The sequence below is a fragment of the Camellia sinensis genome, unplaced genomic scaffold, assembly GCF_055761805.1.
Source record: "Camellia sinensis isolate YWXY unplaced genomic scaffold, ASM5576180v1 Unanchor1, whole genome shotgun sequence".
Classification (NCBI taxonomy): Eukaryota; Viridiplantae; Streptophyta; class Magnoliopsida; order Ericales; family Theaceae; genus Camellia; species Camellia sinensis.
The window spans coordinates 13,376,549-13,401,939 of NW_028128987.1; the positions used below are offsets into that span (position 1 = coordinate 13,376,549).

Below are 25,391 nucleotides of genomic sequence, written 5' to 3' on the forward strand. Positions count from 1 at the left end.
AAAACGCAAGATGTGAAATTACATGAATTACCCTCCATGTTTACAACTTGAGGGCTACGGCAAATCATAATTTGGAGATATTTTGGTCATTTTATTGTAATGTGACATCATAAATAAATATTAACCCAAAAAGTAAAAAAACAATTTTTTATCAACTTTTCAAAAAAGCTAAAAAAACTTGGTTAAAAGTTAAAAGTCAATTTTTAATCATCTTCTCAAAACACCCACAAGTAAGATGTTTACTTTTAATAATAGTATAAGCTGTAACTCTTTTTAGTTTATTTGAAAGTCTTAAATACATATGGCAAAAAAAAAATCATACTATTTGTCATAATAATAACTTTTGTGTTATAGTTATTTGTATAACAAAAAAAGTTATGGTACAACTTATTTAGCCAAATAGATTCAATTTCTTTTCACAAATTATAAAAGTTGACCAAACAAATTCATACCAAAGGAACCTATTAAAAAACGATATATGCATATTTCCGTGCAAAGCATGTACCTATCACTAATATACAGGCATAGATAATATTTATGGTGCCTCTCTTGCCTATAAAGAACATATATATGTATATTGAAACAAATAAAACAAATATAACAGTAAAGAAATTTTTAAAAGAAGACTAGCCAAATATATGCACACACCAAACCCAAATGAAGAAGAATGCAGACAAGCAATCTAGAATAGTGAATCTAATAGACATAAACCTCCAATAAACATATATCTCCCCAAAACATGATCATATACTTTAGACCTAACAGAACAAAATCCTAACTATATAGTATTTAACAATTTCAAAGTACCAGCAAACAATATATATCTAGTATTCAGTTCTACACTTTTCATCAATCTCTCCATAGCTCTGGCTCATGAGATTTCTTCCTCACCATCATAAACCTGATATAATCAAACAATGAAAAATTAAAATTCAAAATTATAGAGTTAAATAGAATATAAAATTATAAATTCTCACCCCCGTGTTTCACCCGTTTCTTTGTCGATTTGGTTCATGGCATCCCAAACCGTCATCCGCGGCAACCAATGAAAAGGGTATTTGTAGCGAGCAACGTCCAATATCAAAAGCATGTCACTGCCCTTGTGATATGCAGCCATTGGTGAAAAATGACCATCACCCGTCTAAATTTCAAAAAATAATAATAATAAATTTAATTTACTATAGTATAAGAAAAATCATAATATCATAAAAATAATTAAATCCATATTCAAATCGAAAACAAAATAAATCAGTAAATTACCTGATTGACCTTGTTCCTAGAGTATGACAGAATCATGTGCAAATCTTCCACTGAAGTCGTTTTGATCACAGAGTCAGTAAATTGCTCCAACGAGCTATGTTGAGCCTTGAATGCTTCAATGTTGACATGTTTCCTAGCAAGTTCAGCAAAATTATCAAATGTGATTCCTTTTTTCTGGATATTCCCCATGATCTCCGAATCCCCGACCATGTGATCCTCGAACCAGCGCCACGGACCTACAACAAAAACATAAAATAAAATAATAAAAAACAAGTGCGTGCTCGTTTGGTCTTCTTCTTGGGCCAAAAAATCACAAAAGGATAAGAAAAAGTTAAAAAATTACAAAAGGACAAAAATACAAAAAATTAAAAAAATTGCCATTCCAAAGCCAAATAAGAAAATCAAACAAACAAAAGAAGTCCCAAACTAAAAAAATCAAAAAAGTTAAAAAATCAACTAAAAAAGTCATTATCAAACAACTCCTAAATAACAGGAAAGCAATAAATCAGAATATAAAGTTATATGTTTCCCTTCATTATACATATGTGTACATTCATCAACAAATCATTGGATATTGGATTTAACGAAATAGTTGATATATCCATATCCATATATATATATATATATACCTTTCCAAGCTCGTTTTGGATCAACACGAAGGGCGTTAAGCACAATGCACAAACTTGCCGGACCACAGAAGTTCAAATCCCTTTGCATTCCATAGTTTGCGAGTAGCTTTAGTGACCCCTCAACTGTTCCTTCTGCCATGGCTTCACTCAACATAGCCTAAAAAATTTCATACGAATATCATGAAACTGAAACAGCTAATTTCATTGTTCAAAAAAAAAGAAAAAAAGAAAAGCCCACTCCTCCTTCTTTAGTCTCAAATGAAATAGCAGGAGGATTCAATGGCTTCGTGTATGTCGTTGTCCGTGTTGAGAAACCACGAAGCTTGATTCCCTTTCCCTATTGAAAACAAAAAACAGAGAAACATTAATCTCAAGCAAATAAAGGGTGATGTGATGGAAAATGGCAGCAGCCAATTAAAGTCTATAAAAGGCGTGGATCCAACGGTTCTAAGGCCCAAGCCTTAATTTGGCATATGCTAGATGATGTGGGGCCTACTTGGGAGATTAACTAGACTTGGGATTTATTTAAAAGTGTCTTTTGAGTTTCTCAAGTCAAATGTCTTTAAATTTCTAGTCAAGGTCTTTGGGTTATTTAATTGGTCAAAGAGTCTTCTAGAGTCTTTCACATGATTAATGCATTAAAGAGTCCTAGGGAGTCTAAGTTAGTCATGTCATTTAATTTGGAAAGTTTTAGAATCAAGATGAAGTGAGTATAAATTATATTGTAAGTCTTGTGGCAAATTATGAATGGAATGAATGAAAATTAAGCTTATGCTTCTATGATTGTGCTGATGCAATCTTTCTTTAGTGTGATGCTAAAGAGCCCATTGGTGTGATGCCTTGGGTTTTCTAGGTGTGATATCTAGATCTATCCTTCTTTAACCCTTCCTCTACTTCCTACAAATCACTGTTCACGTCTACTGTTCATATTTACTGTTCACAACCCAAAAAACAGCCCTGTTATTTGTGTTTTTGCTCATACTTAGGCCTATTTCGAATCTGTCCTGCATCAACTTGGTATCAGAGCGAGAGTAGCATCATGTCTACACGATCCGGAAAGCCATTTAGGGGAAGATTAACTGATTACCAGCGTGACGAGATTCTGCTAAAGCTTGTGGAGCAGATCGATAATTTTAGTCTGCGCATCAATACTTTGGAAGGCCAAACAACTCAACCTAACGATGATGAACAAGACGAAAACTCTGGGAATAACAATACTAATGAAAATGGCGAAAATCAAGGCGAGCGCATGTAGATCCGCTACGAAGGCAGCAATTAAGGGCTGGCCAAAATCAGGGAAGGCAACAAAATTCCATGTCTGATTGGGCCCATGATTTATTGCAAAGGAGCCAATATGAGACCTATGATTCAGCCGGAGATATCACTAAGAAGATTAAAATGGAGGTTCCAGATTTTGAAGGTAAGGTCAATCCTACTTTGTTTCATGATTGGCTTGCTTCTATTGAAGAGTACTTTGACTGGTACGATATGGCTGACGATCGGCGAGTGAGATTTGCTAAAATGAAGCTTATTGGATTAGCAAAAATCTGGTGGATGGGTGTGGAAGGTGATATTCGAAGGTTGGGGCAGCCACCAATTGGTACTTGGCAGGAGATGAAAGCCAAGTTGAAGGAGAAATACATGCCATCAAATTACCATGAGAAGTTGTGTGAACAATTGATTGAATTAAAGCAAAACCGCATGACAGTGGCTGAATATATGCAGAAATTTGATGAGCTAAAGATGAGGAGTCAAATTACGGAAGATTCAAGTCAAGCTCTTGCTCGGTTTAAGGCTGGTTTGAGGCCCGACATAAGAAGGGAGTTGCTTCGCCGACCCTTGTACAGTCTCGAACATGCCTTCCAAGTTGCTTTGGATATGGAGGAGTATTTGAACTACCCAATTTCTAAAAAGTTTGTGTCTCAAGTTGGGGAAACCATAACTAAGGGGTACAATGATGCAAATCGTTTCCGGTCCAATGTTTCAAAGCAAACTTCTGTCAATACAGCTGACCCAAAAGGGAAGAATTATGCAGCTAACAAAGGAAACAGGAAGGAAACCAAGTGCATTAAGTGTGGTGAATATGGTCACATGGCATTTCAATGTCCAAATAGGAGTTTACATATGGCAGTGGAGCAAGAAGCTGAATTCGATCAACAAAACAATGATGATAATGATGATTCCTTTGACGTTGGGGTACTAAATACAGATGACTTAGAAGATGAAGAAGTGGACAATTCTCTGATTTCTGTTGTCAGGCATATCCTTGCAGCGCCAAAAACTGAAAAGGAAGACTGGAGGCGTACTTCTATTTTTCAAATGCTGGTTCGCTGTGGAAACCAAGCTAGGAAGCTTATCATCGATGGTGGTAGTTCCATGAATGTTGTATCTGCAACCACGGTGGAGTGTCTTAAGCTTCCTGTTCAACCACATCCTCATCCATATAAGGTAGCTTGGATCGATAACACGTCCATTCCGGTAACTCAGCGCTGCCTAGTCTCTTTTTCGTATGGTTTTTATAATGATTCTATCTGGTGTGATGTAATTCCCATGAATGCCACACATATCCTTCTTGGAAGACCATGGCTTTATGATAGAGATGTGCAGCATTCTGGAAAAGAGAACACATATGCTTTCTCATTCAAGAACAAGGAGATTGTTTTGAAGCCAATGACTACAGCTGAAATGGGAAAATTCAAGGAAAAGAAGCCAAGGGATGTCACTGAAAATAAGCCAAAATCTCTCCATATTCTCACCAAGAAGTGTTTTCAAGCTGAGTATGGAACTGGGAGTTATATATGCCATGGTGGTGAAAGAAGTGCCAGATTTAGCTGCTGAATCTGTCTCTGAATTGCTGACAGAAGTAGCCAAGTTGCTGTCCCATTTTTCTGATGTTGCCCCCAAAAAACTCCCAGATGAATTACCTCCCATGCGCAATGTCCAGCACGCAATAGATCTCATTCCTGGATCACAATTGCCTAATCTTCCAGCCTATCGCATGAATCCAAGGGAGCACGCAGAGCTTAAAAGGCAAGTAGATGAGCTACTATCTAAGGGGTTCATTCGTGAAAGTTTAAGTCCCTGTGATGTTCCAGCTTTGCTTACACCCAAGAAGGATGGTAGTTGGCGCATGTGCATAGATAGTCGTGCTATAAACAAGATTACAATCAAATATCGATTCCCTATCCCGAGGCTTGATGATACGTTGGACATGTTGGCTGGGTCTTTCTATTCTCAAAGATTGATCTGAAAAGTGGCCACCATCAGTTACGTATAAGGCCAAGAGATGAATGGAAGACAGCTTTCAAGACCAAGGATGGCCTCTACGAGTGGCTAGTCATGCCATTTGGTCTAACAAATGCCCCAAGTACATTCATGCGCTTTATGACACAGGTATTACAGCCTTTCATTGGTCACTTCCTGGTTGTTTATTTTGACGATATTCTAATCTATAGCAAGACCAAGGAGGAACATATCTTTCATCTTCAACAAGTTTTGAGGGTCCTCCGCCAAGAGAAGCTCTACATTAACGTAAAGAAGTGTTCTTTCATGAGTCCAATGGTTGTATTTTGGGGTTTCATTGTGTCGTCTAAAGGAGTGGAAGCCGATCCAAGTAAAGTGAAAGCTATCCTAGAGTGGCCAATTCCAACCTCCTTGCATGAAGTTCGCAGCTTTCATGGGCTGGCAACTTTTTATCGTCGGTTTATCAAGAATTTCAACACGGTAATGGCACCTATCACTAACTGTATGAAACTGGGAAAAAAATTCAAATATTCTTAGTTTCACACTTCTATGATATAACAATCGCGTAAATTTGAGTATTTTGTTGATTTGTAGGGATGAGCTAACCTGCCATGAATCGTAGGCTGCGTTTACTAGAAAAAGTGGTGTTTCAATTTGCTGAGCCATATTTTGGGGGAAAAAACAGTGCAACATAGTTGAGATGTATTGGTACAATTGACAAGAAATTAGGGAATAAGGAACAATACGATTGAGATAACAAACAACTCTTACCAAACCAGGTCCCATTTTTGAAGTGCACGATATGGGTAAATTTTTCGCTGATCCCTGAGTAGTGGAGTCAAATGAAAGTTAGAATCTGAACTCACATCAGCAAAATGAAAACCACAAAAATTGTAATGGAAACATCATGTGAGAGAGAGATTGAGAGAGGGTACATGTGTGGTGACTAGGTCGTTGTAGAAGGCTTCAATGTGTTGTGTTCCGGAAACATCCTTCCTGTTTACAGTACCATGGTGTTTTTAGTTACAGAATAAAATGAAAAATTTTCAATTCTTGCATAATTCAGAAATATGATTGTGATTGTAAGTCGTATAAAAGAGCTTACGTATTTATAAAATAGCCAGCGTCCGAAAGGCATTTTACTTTAGTACCGATGGGTAGGAGAGCTCGGAAGCTATCACAATGCAATATGGATGTTAAACCACCAGCTGAACCGCCTGAGATGATAACCTGTTCGAACAGAGTTTTAGGAGTAATTAAGAACAATGATAATTATGATGAAGAGGGAGAAAGAGAGTATGCAACATAGATATGAACCACACGTACATTTGCAGCATTCTTCATTCCTTTTGCTAATAGATCCTCAATAACAGCGGCAAAAATCCTTGCACCTCTGAAGTGAAGATTAGTAGCCTGATGAAAGTAAAAATGCAATCATAAATCCAACAAAATGCAAATTTACAAGCGATGTAGGTACTAATCTCCTAATTTTGTTGTAATTGCTACTATTATAACTCACGGGATTGACTGCTTCGACATCGCCTGTAAATGATGACCCATCGCAGTACATAACCTTGATCCTATTCCAATTATAGAAGTCTGTGTATTGAAATAGAGTTAATTTTCTTAATTAGGAAAGAAGCTCGAAAACCTGTGAAAGTTCAAAGGGAAAGAAATGAAATCCAGATCAATTGGGCATACCTGGATTAAACTTTTGCAGGTTGCTCAGAAGCCTAGAGAAAGCAAGCTGATTTGCCATTTGCTTAGATGAACCTAGACGAGTGTTCTTACGGGCAAGGCAAGTTGCAACATTGTTACACCATCCTCCTCCCTGAAAATACACAGTAGATAATGTTCATTTTTTTTAATTTTTTTTTTTTTTCCGAGTAGGATGTTCTCTATAAAATCCATTAGAGATCTTGCAATGAAACTCTCAAAGCAATCAGTAAAACCAAAAGACTAATACATCAAATGGGTTTTATAGAAAAGCGTCAAATGCCTAACTTACTCACTCACAATGAACTGCCAAGGATAGTTATCTTAGCAATCAGGTGGGGTGGGGGCAGGGAGCGAGAGCATATAGAAGTTTCTAAGATTATGAGCATGTATATATTTTATATATTAAATATCCTCAAAAATTACTTTCTTCTGTTCAATTGTAATATGTGTTTAAATATGAATTATTATTGAAGTTTGATGTCAACAAATTGTTTTCATGAAGTATAAATAATATAATATAAACACAAAGTATTAGAATAAGTTTGAGTTATTTTTCTTTTGTTTATTTAACATTTGTATGTTTCACAGCTTGTATCTCTGTTGAGAGAGATTTTCTTCTCGATGGGAGTTAGTTTCTTACTTGGGAGGACAAAATTATGTTTCTAAGTTAGAAACGTCACTCAAGTAAGAGTTTCCTACTACAAAACATCAAAGCACTCAATTACATCATTGCAATTATCCAATTAGCATTTCAAAAAAATCAAAATCAGTTCTCAATTCAATATCCAATAAAACTGCAGAAAATTGGGTATCTTATATGATTTCACAATTCTTATTTTTCTTTTCAATCATCTTCTTAACAACAAACAAATCATTTTTGTATTGTAAAACAAAATGGTAAATGAAGGACCAACCTCAAAATGAACCAACCAATTGTTAATTCCTGCTCCAAACCCCTTATCAAGATGGTAAGCCGGGGGAGACCCATCCAAACAAACTGCACAATATCAGAATCCCAAACACATTATAGTCAAGATTGTAAAAAAAAATTTAAATTGGCTTATTATGAAGAAGATTTTAACCTGCTCCTTTTGCAACAGAATTCTGAACATAAGCTATGCCAACATAGAAGCCTTCTGTTTTGAGCAATATCAGTACACAAACTAGCATTTGCAACCATTGTCCTAATCTCCCATTGGCCATGATGCACCTCTGTTAAACATACCACCATACCATTGAAATTCTAAGAATTATATGTAAATAACAGAGAAACCCAAAAATAATAATAATAATAATAATAATTAATTAAATTACAAGGAATATATTGGGAAATTTGAAACCAAATAACCAATATATGCAAATAGATATCTTAGGAGTATTTTATGAAGAAACCATTTATTTTTCATTTAAGAGAGTGAACTGAGATTATATCAAATGAATTCAGATAGGATTCAAGTCCTGATATGGGATACTTGAAAATGGGAAGAGATAGAGAAAATATATTGTTTTATTGATAGAGAATAAAACCCAGATGAGTATTTTTAAATAAGCATTAATGTTACAATCTCTAAGTTCGTTGACTCTATTGTTACAACTACACTCATTCCTATAGCTATGATTGTGGTCTTTTCGTCATCAAATATATGCAAGGGAAACCTTTGCCTTCGGGTGTAATCAAGGTACTTACATTTATACCCAACTGTCCACTTATCAGTATCTTATGTTTTATGAAGACTAATTTTATAATGTGTGACGTTTTTACGTACTCACTACTTTTGGCATGTAGTTTGACTATTTGCATAGGGCTCGCTTGTTACTTGATCTTATGACATACAAGCATAATTCAGCTCCTATTGTTGGTGATATCGCGCAATATAAAGCTGGTAATGCTCTATTCTTTTTTATTTTTCATAAGTTCGTACAATCAATGACGTTATCGCATTTCTTAAACTCGTGAACTTTGAGTTTATAACTCAACCTTTGTTATAAAATTATATTCTCAAGTGTTCTATCTTTGTGCAGAACTCGGAGCTAGGGGTGAATTGAAACGGAAGTAGAGGCCATACGACTTTTGTGATCTTGAAAGAAGGAAAGATAGTGGATAAGGTTGTGGGAGCGAACAAAGACGAGTTGCTACCATTAAAATAGGAGCTCAATCGAATGGAATAGATTCCTTTTTTCATCCTTTCATCTCCCATCACCCTCTCTATGAATAGCACGTTAACTTTACTGAATAGCATATATATTGGCTAACATGGGCTGGAAATTAGATTTTGTTAGTGAGACCTATGATGGTATGTTTGTTTTGAAATTCTTAAACTAGCATGAGTTTTGCAGATCTTATTGATGTTTGGAATGGATGGAGGCATTATCAATACATCATTACCAACTTCATACTGACTTTGTTGGTCATTTTATTAAGATAGTGCCAACCACTATTTATAGGATAAAAGAGTTGTGCTTGTATTAACCATTTTCTTCATTAACACATGTTTATTGCTTTACAGGTTAGTGGAATCCCAACGTTTGGTATTCCTATTCAAGATGGTGGCATTGGTTTTGACTATCGCCTGCATATGGCCATAGCAGATAAATGGTTGATTTTGACCATAAAATCAATCGGATAGATTTTGACCATAAAATCAATTGGATATATTTTGACCATAAATTTATAATTTTATTTTAATTTGATCCAATTAATTATAATTTCTACTTTGCGCTCGGCTTGAATATAATTGTGCAAATCCTTGTGAATAAAGCCCACATTCGCGAAAGACCCAGATTGTTGCACCAACAAATCCATTATCTGGCTTGTCTTGACACCAACATCGTGCAAAGTCTTTACTTGAGCTTTGTCGGGGATCTTTACAAACCTATGCGACCGAAGAAATGGCACACATGGTGATGTTGCCAATGGATGGTTATGTTCCATGTTAAAGTGAGTGACAATGTATTTGCCTACATCCAGATTGTACCTTATGCGGAAATGAGCATCACAACCAACTCTAGTCAATGCCCTGGCAGCTCTTTTTCGATCAATACGGGCCAAGTGTTGCTTTGCTCTTTGGCCTTGCCTTGAGCATACCCATTTTCTACTAAGAACCTTTGTTGCCTGCATTGTTCGCGTGTCTTTCCTAATGCTAAATCCCACAACTTTAGCATATTGATTATAGAAATCATTGGCATCCTCTTCTGAATTGAATTGCATTTCAAGAACATCATTCTTGGTTAAACTTTGAATAGGGTCATTTGCATGGGAACCTAATTCTTCTTTATTCCCACAAACTTCGTCATCATCAAGCTTACGCTCAAATTTGGTACATTCAAAAAGATCCATGATAACTACATCAAAAACAATACGAAAAGAATAACATTATCTTATAAAATGAATGAAAATTCCTAAAATCACATAAAAGAATTTTGTAAAAGAGCAAATAACAGACAAAAACAATAATAGAATAATGTACATAGATTTAATGACATAGTTATTGAAAACATTCAATAACTTGCCATTAATGACATAGTTATTGAAAATCAAAATAAATAGAGAATGATTCTGTAATCAACAATCAAAATATTGGTTGATCAATAGAAATACAATAAAATAGAAACAAAGAAAAGGAAAAAGCAAATAAATAAAAATATATGGAAACTTATTAAGGCAATTCATTTGGGTTCTTTGGTATTTTTCTTAATTGACTTGGGTTATTTTTAGGTATTTGGATTGCTCTAAAACACACCCGCAAGTATAACTTTATACACTGTCCAACTTATAGCAAATAATTAATCAAACTTATAACTTTATAGCAAAAAATTAAAAAAACAAATAAAAATAAAATGAATTTTATTTCGACTATATATAATGTTAGTAATTAGAATTCACAGAATTTTTTTGACTTATCCTCCTTGTATAAGTTAAGATCTATTCTTCAATATCACGGAACGTCTTTTTTTCTTAAGACTTCAATAAAAGATTATTTTGGAAAACAAGGAATAATTCATTATGAATTAAGACCTAAGAAACTTCGGAATTCTGGACTAAATCAATGGAAAAACTGGTTAAAAGGTCATTATCAATACCATTTATCTCAGATTAGATGGTCTAGATTAATAGCAGCAAAATGAAAAAATAGAATCAATCAATGTCGTACAATTCAAAATCAATATTTAAACAAAGAGAATTCATATGAAAAAGACCTATTAATTCATTACAAAAAACAAAACGACTACGAAGTATATTCATTACCAAATCAAAATGAGAATTTTCAAAAATACTATAGATATAATCTTTCATCTTATAGATCTATTAATTATGGAAATAAGAGGGACCCATATATTTATGGATCACCATTCCAAGTAAAAAAGAATCGAGAGAGTTCTTATAATTACAACACACATAAACATAGGGGCAAATTTTTTGATATACTAGGGGATATCCCAATCAAAAATTATTCAGGAAAAAGTGATATTATGAAAATGGTAGTGAAAATAAAAACATCAATAGAAAGCAAAAGGAGGTTATACCCTCGAATGAAAAAAAAATTTATACACGTGTTCAAATGAAAAGGAGGTTATCTGTCCAAACATTTATCTATATGTTCAAATGTTATTTATCTGTACACATGTCACGTACTTTTCTAATTACTTGTCCAAATATCACCAAATTATACACATGTCACCTATTTGTCCCACCTTACCGCTACCAACCATTGCTGCTAGCTACCGCCATCCGCCAGCCATTGGCAACTTTTTCAACAACTTTAGGAGTGATAAACGAACCAAACAACTTGAGCTCGACTTATGTTCAGCTCATTAAAAACTCGTTCGAGCTCAGTTCGTTAAGTAAATAAGCCAAACTTGAATAGTCAATTGCTTGTTCGGCTCTGTTTGATGAATCTAAAACTACCAAACCACTTCAAATCGGCTTGAGAAAAACTCATTTGATATCGACTCAAAAATTTAACGAACCAAAGTTGAAAAAATTTTAAATTCGCTAAAGTTATCAAAGCAAGTTATAACAATCAACTATTCAGCTCGTTTATTATCCCTAAAGAGGGTTTAAATAGGACTACAACTATTTGTCTTCTCATTTTACATCCCCTCCATACCTTGTTCTCTCTACTACTTACAACACAATTTTGGAAGCAATTATTATATATGTAGAATCACTTGAAAATAAAATAAAATAAACACTCTAGAGGATTCATGCTTCATCTGTGATGGGTGGCTGTAGGCAAAAATCTCAGTATAGAATTTTCAAATGTCTATCAAAATTAATGAATTTACTAGAACCAGACTCTCTTGTGATGTATTTACCCTAGAGTTCTTTCTTTTCAAATAGGTACATTTCTCTACTCCCTCAAAATTATGTTTATTTTTGTCGTGGGTGGGAAGCAAAAGTATCAATTCAGAATTTCCAGACATTTACATGCCATTCAACAAATTTGAGTTCAACCAAAAATGAATTCAATCTTTCTCTTGTGACATCATCTCCCTCTAAAAAAAAGACAGTACACCCGCAAGTATCCTACTATCAATTAAAATAAACAAAAAAAATAAAAGCACACCTGTCAGTGCCCTGCTATCAATTAAAATAAACAAATAAATAAAAAAGACAGCACAAATAAATAAAATAGCACACCCGCCAGTGCCCTACTATCAATTAAAATAAACAAATAAATAAAAAGACGGCACAAATAAATAAAATAGCACACCCGCCAGTGCCCTGCTATCAATTAAAATAAACAAATAAATAAAAAAAGACAGCACAAATAAATAACGTAACACACCCGCCAGTGCCCTGCTATCAATTAAAATAAACAAATAAATAAAAAAAGACAGCACAAATAAATAAAATAACACACCCGCCAGTGCCCTGCTATCAATTAAAATAAACAAATAAATAAAAAAAGACATCACAAATAAATAAAATAGCACACCCGCCAATGCCCTGCTATTAATTAAAAGCAAATAAATTAAAAAACACACCTGCTAATGCAACCGCTAGAGACGAAGGGATGGAGGAGGTATAGCTTTACTTCAACGTTAAGATGGAGAAATTGAGGACCTATAACAAACAAAAACAGAACATTGAAATAGAGTTAGTAAAGAAGACAATACGTAAGGAAATTAATGATTGTGTGGAGAAAAGAAAGAATCTATGTACGAAAAATATTATTTTGCACATCTTTTGACATTAACAAACTGCATAAACAATAACAAAGATGAAAGTCTACTACCTTTATTCAAAGTCTCAATAACCATTACATAAATAAACACTTAAACAAATGTACCACAACCAACCCTTTGACCACTTCAACAAAAAATTAAATAAAAATATATACAAAAAAAATTAAATAAACAAATGTTCTTATAATTACATTCAACACACCTTTTCCCTTTCCCTTTCCCTTTCCCTTTCCATTTCCAAATCCCTAGCTAAATCCATGATCCAAACATAACATTAAGGAAATATGATGGTTTCAACGTTATAAAAAGCAAAGCACATTCACATAATTTTCTTCTTCTTTCGTGCTAGCTTATTATTTTCCAAAAAAATTCAAAATATAATAAAAATGTGGGAGTGGATTTTCCAAATGATTTGAGCCAACATCAATCCATATGTTATAGTTACATGAAGTTATATATCATAAAGTGAGTAATTATAAATAACAACTATGGCTTTGGTTATAATTCTTGCTTAACATAAATTATTTATACGTAGAAAAGTTTCTACGTATAAATTATTTATACGTAGAAAAGTTCTATAGATTTAACTTGATGTGATGTCGGACCACACCCTATATCAATGAAGATCATTGATGATGCTAATAATGACAGCTATTAGGACATATTGGTAGTTTACCCTTTTATTTGTTGTTGGATTCAATGTGATGATAATGAAAGCATTTTATTTTATTTTACTTAAATTACTTCATTTTTGACACATGGTGGCATAGGCAACATCAGAGCTAATTCGAAGTTCTGCTAAGCCAATTCTTGAACAATATAGATCAGTTATCTTATCATCTTTCAAGCTTTAAAAGTTGACTCTTGGTACTATGACTGCACAATTCACAAGTTTGTTTGATTTCTGTTTGATCTTTGATGAGGAAGTCGAGAAAAAAGAAAAAAAGAAAAAAACAGACCAACCAACAACCAGACACAACACCCAGAGCAGGAATACTTATGCAGAGCAGGCATCTAATATTACTGAGATAACAAAAAGTGCTATGGAAGCATGGCCTTGACATAACACTGACAGTGGCATCTGATAAGCCAAAAAATATCCTTAAAAAGAACATTGGCACAACAGAAATTGGGCTTCAAAGAATTCCATGCATGTTTTCTTGGGAAAACTGATGAACATTCCAACTTATAACCAAACTACAAGAGCACTGCAATGGCATCTAAATAACAGCCCCCAAATAAGAGATCAAACAAAGAACAGCCACCCACAAATCAAACAGAGAACAGCACAGATAGATAGGGAAACCAAAATAAGCAGAAGTTGGATTAGCAGAACCAGACAAGGCCAACAGTTGAGGCCACACCAAAACTGAGGCAAACAAAACACCTCAAATAGCAACGACACCAGAATGGCAATTCAAAAGAGCAGAGCCTACTTGAAATCAGAAACCAGAACAGTTCACCATACAGTAAACCAGTACAGCAAGGAGACTGGCAGTTCACCATACAGGAAAAGTATCACACTTGATGTTAAAACTAGAGTCGGCATTGGATTACCTATACAGGTGATCTTCAACTTATTTCTTATATCAATAAAACTTTTTCCTAGTAGCAAAACTATTACAAAACTACTCTCAAATTTATTTTATTTTCACTTTTTATTTATTTATTTATATTATTTATTTATTTTTTGTGTGTATAGTACTTCTAATACTTATTTTATAGATAATCAATGTGTTCTCTTTCGCTCTCTTTGAAGAATAATAGGTGACTAAAAAATTGGATAACATGATATAAAGTAAAGAATGTTCGGTTATTGGAATTTTACCATAAGATGCCACTTTAATATTTTTTCGTATATATTTTCATCTAGGTCAAAATATTGGATTCACGGGAGTTTTCAGATTAATTTTCAAACCACTAGTTGACGAGTTTCCATATTTTGGGGCTGTTTGTTATTCTTTGATGGAAAAGGTGGGTACTTTGTATCTTTGTCCCTCTTTGAACTTATTAGTCTAGTTTCCAACATTTTGGAAGTCATCTTCATGATAAATCACGCAAATTTGTGCAAATATTCATATATCTATCATGTCATCATAAAAAGAATTATATAAAATTTTGAAAAATTACTATGCACTTGATTTTTGATACTACAATTCCTCCTATGATTCTGCCACAAAAAAACATGGACTTTACACTCAAAGTTGTAGGTGGGGAATTATCAGCAATTCTCGAAATTTCTGATGCTATTGAGGTTTCAGAAATTTTATATTTTTATTTATTTATTATTTGTTTCACACTAAAATTGGAGTTAAACAAGCAAGTAAACTTGTGTACAACACTATTGCATATGACATATAAAGAATAAAAACAAAATGTACAAGGACAATAAAAACAATGTAGATTTGATATTGAAATGAAATTTGTGTAGGACCTACTAAAAAAGCATAAAGTGGTTGGCCATTAGCTCAAAGAATGGTTTGAGTTTATATATAATACAATACTAAAAATTATATATATATTTTACGAATGTATGTTGGTTGTACCCGTATCCTAATTTTTAGGTCTTCTCTATTTTTCATTTCTTAGTTTAGAAGAAAATCTATTTCACTAACACAAACAATTCATGAAGAAAAAATTGTTAAAAGAATGACAAAACTTCACAAGTGAAATCCATTTGCAAAAGCATGAGCTCTGAAATACAAAACCAACCTAGGCAGAGAAAATCAAATAAAAACAAAACAAAACCACAGAACCCAGAATTGCACCCTTAAGACAAAACTGACCTGAGACTCTTACGGTAGATACCCAGATACAGATGTTCCACATAATCCAGTAATCCTATTTGCACTTCTCAACACTCAGAGCCATGAAAATTAAAAAACTGAAATGAAAAAAGAAAAAAAAAATGCAAATTCCAACTATATAACTGGTATATAATAAGGAATAGAAGCCAATGATGATTACAGAATCAACCCACACACCAACACACAGATAACACATTAAACCCCATCACAAATCAACAATTAAGTAAATTGGAGTGCCTATCAGACCAATTCAACTTGCATGTTCAATAATCTGAAAAAATGCATGGGTTGTAAGATCAACTTTGCATAAAAAATGCTCTGGTTGGAGCAGAAAAGAGATATGAAAACTAGACTAGGACTTTTGTATAGATGCTGACAATCAATGTCCCCAAATGGTGGATGTAAGCCACCAAGTCCCCCAACTTCTCTGATTTTTTGGCTTTGATTTCATTTCCCAAACCAAGTTGGTGATAAATTCTGAAATTTGAAGATTTAGAAGGAAAAGAAAACTAAATCAAAATGTTATTTTTAAATGGTTAGTTTCACCTTTTTTGTGTCACATCCTAAAAGGATGCTTGTGATTGGAACATTGCATTGAAGAGAAAATTAAGGAGAAAACCAAAAAGAATGAGATTCTACCATGTAAAGGGTGATACAAATGAAGAACGAGAAAAAAAAAGAGAAAAAAAAAAAAAAAAGCAGTGCTCAACAGAAAAAGAGGGGAGGAAAGAAAGTGCTGTCCGTTCTCTCGCAACCTAGTTTATCTACTCAATGAAAACTGGGATTACTATCCCATGTTATAGAAATTAATGTAGCATTGCATATGCCAATATATCTTCACAAAAGAATCTATGCATCCATATATTTCACATAAAAAATACTTAGCCACCCACAGATGAATGTCTTCAAGTTTTTATTTTAATAAAGCAAGATAACAAAGATAAAAGATGAATTATGCAGAGAGCACATTCACCAAAAATTACAGGAGACTCAAGTGCAAATTTAACTAAGCCAAATATAAATTATGATAATAAATCTGTACTTCAGCAAACAAAATTGTAACTTCCAAATAGGTTTACCTCGTAATTTTCCAATGCAAACCGACTATCAGGTGGGATGGTTCCAGAGTAATATTTTCCAGTCAAAACTCCTGATGCAAGTGGACTCCAAGTGGTAAGACCTAGACCATAGTTAGTGTACAGAGGGAGGTACTCAGATTCAACCTGCAGTATGGAAAAAATATGTCAGAATTATAGCCAAGTAATATGTATAAACAACCAAATCAAAATCCTCAAATTTAGAGGCAAAATATGCAGCTGTAACTGCAAAAAGGGAACATTATAGTGAGTCAAAAGCACCAATGACCAAAAGGACTACATCATGCAATAACAGAGGAACAAATGAAAAAATGAGAAGCAGAAACAAATGTCCCTATTCAAGCTATAGAAACTCAGAAAACTTATGGTCAATAACTTGTAAAGGGACATGTGACAAAGAATTATCAATGCATCTTCATGAACTTACAATATCCAATTGTTTGTCTGTGAGCTTGTGAACTATAAAACCTTAATGGGTTTACACAGTAACATTAAAATATCCATTCGTTTCTCAATACATCCAAACCACTTTAATTTTGTTTCTCATAGGAAAATCAAGCCACCACGAGTAATTGTTAGACAAATAAACAGATTTCAATAAGCAAATAAAAAATTAGTCTCATATCAGTTACATGGTTACAAAATTCAATTACCCACACATCAGATTTCACACAAGCCAAATTTCAAGTGTATATATATATATATATGGAATCAACACAACTAACAAACATAAAAAACCTAAACCTATTCAAATCATATTTTCCTAATTTTATAAACCAACCCAGTGAGTTCACAAAGGTGAAATGGGCAGTTCCGAAGAAGGGGATTTCGGTCTAGGGTTTCATAGAATGGAGATGGAGAAAGGGAGAGAAAGAAGTAGCAGAGCGAGAAAGAGAGACATACATTGAGGCATGTAGCTTGCTAAAACGAGGAGGAAAAGAAGAGGGCAGAATAAACTCACTCTTCGGTGTTTGGCGAGAAGGAGCGCTGGCGAGATCCTATAGAGATCTTTGTCAACAGCTTTGGGAGCTTTTCTCCGTGGTAGAGGATGCGGCGGCGAAAAAGGTCTCGGCCGTGGCAATGGCAGAGAGAGAGAGAGAGAGTAGCTTTTGAAGACGTTTGCGATGAAGAAAGGGTCGGAGGGATTTGTCAAGAGAGGAGGGAATTTTGATTTTCACAAAATTTGGAAATTTGGATGTTTGTTTCAAATTTTTGGGCGAAATTATTTGGGAGAAATTATGTTATAATCATAATAAAAAAAATTAAAATAATTAGAGTCTTATAATAAAATAAATTATTAATTTATAATTTTATCAATTTATACTTAAATTTTTTTATTTATTTTTAATATAAATTCTCATATATTTTTATTAAGTAAAATTAATAAAAAAAATATTTTACTCATCAATTACAAAATGTATAATCACACCATAAATTGGCGTAAACATAATAGACAAAATTTTAGAAACTATAAGGCAGTGTTTGGTAATATTTACATTTTTTGTTTATACTTACAAAAATTTTATAAATTGATTTTTGTTTATTTTTAGAAAAACATAAATTACAAACGCGTTTGGTTTGAACAAATGTTTACAAAATTTTAAAAATATAAACTAAAAAATATGTTTGTTCAGGTCTAAAATATTTATATTTATTTTTATTATTTATACCAATGGAATCACACACATTATAATTGAAAAAAGTTAATTAAAAAAATAATTGAAAAAAAAATATTTGAAAAAAATTAATTGAAAAGAAATTAATTGGGAAAAAAAATTAATTGAAAAAAAAAGATTAACTGGAAAAAAATTATTTGAAAAAAATAATTAATTGAAAAAATAACTGAAAAAAATTTTATTTGAAAAAAAAGTTAACTGAAAAAAAAATTATTTGAAAAAAAAATATTTGAAAAAAAAAAGTTAATTGAAAAATAATAATTTTAAAAATATTTATTTGAAAAAAAAAATTATTTCAAAAAAAATCATTTGAAAAAAATTTAATTGAAAAAAAAAATTGAAAATTGAAAACGTAAACTCATTTTTTGAGTTTACGTTTTTTTCTCAAATTTATAAACTGAGACAATCATTTATAAACCAAAAAAAATTATCAAACAAGTTTTTACGACAGTTTTTAAAATTTTTATAAATATAAACTGAAAACTAAAAACGGAATAATTACCAAACAGACCATAATATTGTAATCAAATCATAGAGTTTTGTGATATAAAATAGAAAATACATAACTGCATCACTAATTGGCGTAACGAAATTGTTTAAAATTGTAGAAAATCACAAATGTCGTAACTAATTTCCAAAATTTCATAACATTAACCAAAAATTATGTAACTATCCACTAATTGGTGTAACAAAGACATCTAAAATTTTTAAATAATTTAATCACCAATCGGGATCTCTAATGATACAGATAAACACAGAATGTAATGACAATAATTAAATAATTTAATCCATGACTTATAGCCACGGAACAGGAAATGAGAGTTAGAGAAAATTAACCAATAAAGCGAAAGGAAAGGGAATATGAGTAAGAGAGACTGAACGGACTTGTCGTCTGTGAAAATAATGTCAAAGATGGTGTTGTTTCCGATAAGGAACATCGAAGATATCTACAGTGACAGTAAGGAATGAGCGAGATGTTTGATAGATGAAGAGAGCTGAGATAGCAAAACAGTACAACAAAATCGTAATATTCATTTTCAACAGTTCTATAACATATGTACAAATTGATAAAATCATAACTACGGCCAAAGATTTGTATATGTATGAGAGTTTAGAGAGAATGAGAGTTTGAGAGACAAATTTGTTGTGAGAAATAAAATGTGAGAGGGGTGGTATTTATAGGACTTGGGAGGGAGGAGTTAATTTATATATATAAAAATAAAAAAAATAAAAAAAAATTGATTATTGGTGGAATTAACGGTTATATGACTCTTTCAAATTGTTTTGATTTAAATTTTTGACCATTGTACTGACAATGGGGGCAGGGAGCCATTGGGGTCAGGTCAAGCCAGATGGGAAAGAAAATTTCGGGGCGATTTCACGGGATGGGTCACACTCCATAACACACCAGGGTCGGGTTGGGCTCTAGAACACATAGCTCAAGGTCTTAGGTTGGGTTTAGGCTCAAGCCTAGTTAGGCCTACCCAGGGCACGAGCGGACTTGGGGTGTGCTGCGAATATGGGCTAAATTTACACCACTATACGTGGGTAGTGGTTATGAGATATATGATTAGTAGTTATGATATATGTGATATTGATTATGAAACAAAGGGTGCTGGTTATGAGATGTGGTTATAATATATGTGGGTAAAGGTAATGAGATATATGATTAGTGATTATGAGATATGTGATTTTGGTTATGAGTAGGGTGGTATAGTTATAAGTCAAAAGGTGTTTGGTTATGAGATATGTGATTAGTAGTTATGATATATGTGATGTTGGTTATGAGATATGTGGGTAATGGTTATGAGTAAAGTTGTGTCAAAGGGTGTTTGGTTATGCTATATGTGTTAGTGGTTATGAGATATGTGGGTAATGGTTATAAGCAAAGTGGTGTCAAATGGTGTTTGGTTATGCTATATGTGTTAGTGGTTATGAGATATGTGGCTAATGGTTATGAGCAAAGTGGTGTCAAAGCGTATTTGGTTATGCTATATGTGTTAGTGGTTATGAGATATGTGGGTAATAGTTATGAGCAAAGTAGTGTCAAAGGGTGTTTGGTTATACTATATGTGTTAGTGGTTATGAGATATGTGGATAATGGTTATGAGTGGTTATGAGATATGTGGGTAATAGTTATGAGCAAAGTGGTGTCAAAGGGTGTTTGGTTATGCTATATGTGTTAGTGGTTATGAGATATGTGGGTAATGGTTATGAGTGGTTATGAGATATGTGGGTAATGGTTATGAGCAAAGTGGTGTCAAAGGGTATTTGGTTATGCTACATGTGTCAGTGGTTATGAGATTTGTGGGTAATGGTTATGAGTGGTTATGAGATATGCGAGTAATGGTTATGAGCAAAGTGGTGTCAAAGGGTATTTGGTTATGATATATGTGTTAGTGGTTTATGAGATATGTGGGTAATGGTTATGAGCAAAGTGGTGTCAAAGGGTGTGGTTATGCTATATGTATTAATGGTTATGAGTTATGAGATATTAGTTATGTGACTAGTGGTTGTGAGATATGTGATGTTGGTTATTAGATATGTGACTAGTAGTTATGAGATATGTGATGTTGGTTATGATCAAAGTGATGTGGTTATGAGCAAAAAGGTGTTAATTATAAGATATGTCCTTAGTGGTTATGAGATATGTGATATTAGTTATGACAAAAATGTGTTGGTTATGAGATATGTGACTAGTAGTTATGAGATATATGATGTTGGTCATGACTCAAAGGGATTGGTTATGAGATGTGGTTATGATGTATGTGGGTAGTAGTTATGAGATGTGTGATTAGTGGTTATGAGATATGTGATATTGGTTATGACAAAAAGGTGTTGGTTACGAGATACGTGACTAGTAGTTATGAGATATGTGATGTTGGTTATGACTTAAAGGGATTGGTTATGAGATGTGGTTATGATGTATGTGGGTAGTAGTTATGAGATATGTGATCAATAGTTATGAGATATGTGATATTTGTTATGATCAAAGTGGTGTTGGTTATGAGATATGTGATTATGATTATGAAATATGTGATATTAGTTATGAACAAAATGGTGTTGGTTATGAGATGTGGTTATGAAATATGTGACATTAGTTATGAATAAAATGGTGTTGGTTATGAGATGTAGTTATAGCTAAGTTATGATCAATTTGATTATAGTTATGAAGAAATATGATTTTAGCTCATAACTATAAAAAGTAACATGTTTAGCAGGTCACTTTTAATGATGTGGCTCAATCCTAACCATTGATTTTGTATGTACCGTACATTTTTGTACAAAATATACTATAGCCTTTCCCGCAAATAAATACCTAAACAAAAGTATTCAATGACAAAATCAATGTTCATTACCATAAACCTTTTCTGAACAACTGCCAACATTTTCGAATAGACACTGTTGAGGAACAAAGATTAGAGAACAAAAAAAAAGTGAAATGAAGAGTTTTATCAAAAATAGAGAGATAAAACTCACAATGAAGAGGACAGAGAGAATGAGAAAATGCTGGTTCCCCTGAAGCTTTTAGAATGAGTAATAGAGCACGTAATGGCACAGAACAACGGAGCTGCTCCCTGTTTTTTTTACTCTGCCAGTTTGGTTATGGGTAGAGTAAAAGGTCGTGACAGTGTGTACTGTCACTCCAAATTACCACCTTTTAGTTATATTTTGTTTTTTTAAATCTCTAGTAATTATTTCATAAAAATTACACGTAATGAAATTATAACATTATCTTAAATATTTTGTATTTAAATAAATATGAATATATATACTTATGTTAAATTACACAATTATTGTCCATTGTCTTCTGAATTATCTAATTATTCACATTTGCCCACAATGTTTAGACATAATAATTATATTGATGTTTTGACCAAACTCATATGAAATTTTTATTTAGGGATTGGCTTCTTTCCAATTTGTGATCAGGTTGGAAGGTGCTGTTGGATCCGTGGAGTCTACCACGGGTCCCATTTCAATAATCCAAACCGTTCAATATGTAAAACTCGTCGAGTACTATATGGTTATAAAAAATTACGTTGAGTGGATATCGATAGCTATTTTATCAGATCAGATTTCTATCAACCGTTAATTCTTTTATCGTCCATTTTTTTATTAGACAAAACTAATTTGATCACGTAACTATCAATATCTGATCAATATGATTTTTTACAGGTATATAGCACTCAACGAGTTGTACACATTGTACGGTTTAGATTATCAAAGCGGGACTCGTGGTATTTCCCCACGGACCCAACAACACTCTGATCGGATTGGAGATAAACCAAACCCTTATTTTTATAAGAGTGAGAGATTGTTGTTGGGCTGTGGTAGACTAACGGTGAGATCTACCTCATTGATTTCAATAATTTATCTCTTCTCTAAGTAAATTATTTATGTAAGAATTTAAATGGGTTACTTACGAGTCTGTCCTATTAATTAGATTTATTTATTCTAAAATATTGATGAATGGATTTATTACTATAAATTTATTCATAAAAATAAGAGAGACTGATAAATTTATCACTGAATAAAAAATGAATAGGATTTAATGGTATTTAAGTCTTCTTAATGAGACTAGTTGGCAATTATCCTAATTTAAATTGGTTAAACAATTATAGTTACTTATCGGATTACATTTTGTTTTCAAAAAAATGTAACCACTTGAATGATTGTAAAAATAGGCCCTCAATTATTTTGAAAATAAACTGATAGGATCATATGTGGTTATAGTTATTCAATAAATTTAAATTTTTACATAAATAATTATTTCTCAAAACTTTAAAAAATAAACATTTCATATCATTGAGGTGTGTCATATATTGGCCCACTTAGGTCCAACAACACCATCTAGTTGGAAATTCCAATCCATTTACAAATATCTTATTCTTAAATGGGTGCATCAATGATGGATTAAAGTGTTGGGGGTGGCCATATGTCTAAAAGCTAAAATAATAATAATAATAATAATAATAATAATAAAATCTCATATTATATTATTAGTTGATATGATAATTTTAAAATTATACGAGTTAACTCTTCAAATTTATATATTCGCATACTAAATTATATATGTGATGGAAATTTTGAAAATAGTTATAGTCAAATTTTATTAAAAATTATCTAAATTTTTAAGTCTTCAGTTATTACAAGCTTCAACTCAATTATGACTGTCATCCCCAACCCCTACTCGCTACCTCCTGTTATTCCTTTGCCTTCCTCTTTCGACATCTCATAGCTTTTCTTCTCATCCCTCGACAACTCACATCCCCTCCTCTTACTCCATTGCAGCTCCTTGTTGGATATAGTTTATTTTAATATTTAAATTATTAACTAAAAAAATAAATAAAATTAAATAAATAAAAAGGGTCTTGACTTGAGCAAGAAGTAGTAGTAAACTGAGACTGGAGAAACGGATACTCGTGTGGGCCCCAAATAAATCATTTAAGAGAAACTGGGCGGCTTGCCAAGGGCCTAGGGTAGGACCTACCCTTCTGGAATTGGATAGGTAGGTCAACCTGGAAAAATAAATAGACAAAAAACCCAAAAGATGGAGCAAACTCACAAATTCACAATTGGGGCTTAATATGGCCCGTTTGGTAAAGTTGTGGAAAAGTGATTATAACTTATAGTTTATCAGTTTATACCTTATAACTGCGAACATAAGCTAATTTTTGACTTATAAATTAAGTTTCTCCCCCTCCACTCAAAAAATAAGTTGATTTTTTACTTACAAAAAGCTATAAGTTGTATTGTTAAGCTGAACCAAACACATCAAAATAGCTTAAATTAAGCTAAAAGCTAAAATAAATTGGAAATAAGTCCTACCAAACAGGGCCTATGCCTTTTTACAAGGGGGTGCCTAGAGATGTCACTGTCTGTGGTGATTGGGGAATCTTCTCGTGAAAAGGAGGCGCAATTGTGCATATTCTATCTTATGCAGTTATGTACAGCCAAAAGGCTTTCTTGGTTTTCTTTTTATTTTGCAAAACAGTTGTGATACGGAGCCCGAAATACCTAAACTTGAATAGCTTGATTTTTTTTGTTCTTCTTCTTTTTCCTTGTCTTCCTACTTAGTTTCTCAAACAAAATTCCACAATCCAAAACCAAAATCTAAAATCAATCCCAAAATCGAAAACAAATCAAAAAATCAAAATCAAAATCAAAATAAAAAAAAAAACCCAAATCTATACAGATATTCCAAATATACACAAATCAAAATCAAAATCTAAAATCAAAATAAAAAACAGAGGAAGAAGGAGAAAAGCAGAGGAAGAAAGAAGAAGAAAACAGAGCAAGAAAAAGGGGAGGAAGAAACAGAGGGAAGAAACAAAGATCTGTGTATACATACACACAGATCTGTGTATATATAGATCTATACAACCCATCGTCTCTGTCATCGCTCATCGTCTCCGTCTTTCTCCCTCCAGCCCATCGCCTCTCTTCCTCTCTCTTCTCTCTTTCTTCTTTTTTCCCTATTCCCTCTTCTCTGTTTCAGCGAGAACTTGTTTCAGCGAAAAGAAAGAGAAGAGAAAAAAAAAATTCAAAACGACGTCGTTTTGAATTTCAAGGCAATTAAGCCTCGAAATTTCGAGCCCTCAAGTATTATTGTTTGCAAAAATATATTCAATGTGTTTGATTTGAGTTTTTTGGATTAAATTTTTTTAAAATTGAGTTTTTTGGTTTTCATATATATATTTTTATTTTTAGTGAATATTTTTAAAATTTTAAACATTTTTTTTTTAACTTTTTTAGATGCACCTTATT

General features: G+C 32.9%; 1 protein-coding gene across 2 annotated transcripts; it reads right to left on the bottom strand.

Annotated features, from left to right (window-relative positions):
- Positions 1-698: 698 nt before the first annotated feature.
- Positions 699-18,059, bottom strand: LOC114303526 (pectin acetylesterase 8). 2 transcript variants are annotated; one of them, XM_082910704.1, is made up of 16 exons: positions 17,906-18,059; positions 16,927-17,070; positions 12,840-12,918; positions 7,934-8,063; positions 7,766-7,848; positions 6,834-6,963; positions 6,652-6,731; positions 6,459-6,545; positions 6,238-6,362; positions 6,068-6,128; positions 5,904-5,957; positions 2,128-2,226; positions 1,890-2,046; positions 1,261-1,496; positions 978-1,141; positions 699-901 (listed from the first exon to the last, which is right to left on the bottom strand). In XM_082910704.1, exons 4-16 carry the CDS (start codon positions 8,052-8,054, stop codon positions 850-852), a joined length of 1,449 nt encoding a protein of 482 aa, XP_082766830.1. In that variant the 5' UTR covers positions 8,055-8,063; positions 12,840-12,918; positions 16,927-17,070; positions 17,906-18,059; the 3' UTR covers positions 699-849. The 2 variants fall into 2 exon arrangements, with proteins under 2 accessions (XP_082766830.1, XP_082766831.1); XM_082910705.1 differs by lacking the exons at positions 16,927-17,070; positions 17,906-18,059 and adding an exon at positions 15,827-15,899.
- Between the last annotated feature and the right edge of the window lie 7,332 nt (positions 18,060-25,391).

Excerpts from the sequence above, each read along its gene's own strand:
- LOC114303526 (XM_082910704.1), bottom strand. The coding sequence starts at position 8,054 with ATGGCCAATGGGAGATTAGGACAATGGTTGCAAATGCTAGTTTGTGTA. Across the intron at positions 6,546-6,651 it reads ATGTCGAAGCAGTCAATCCC|GCTACTAATCTTCACTTCAG; the intron begins GTGAGTTATAAT and ends TACTTTCATCAG. Across the intron at positions 2,047-2,127 it reads TTGAGACTAAAGAAGGAGGA|GCTATGTTGAGTGAAGCCAT; the intron begins GTGGGCTTTTCT and ends GAAATTTTTTAG.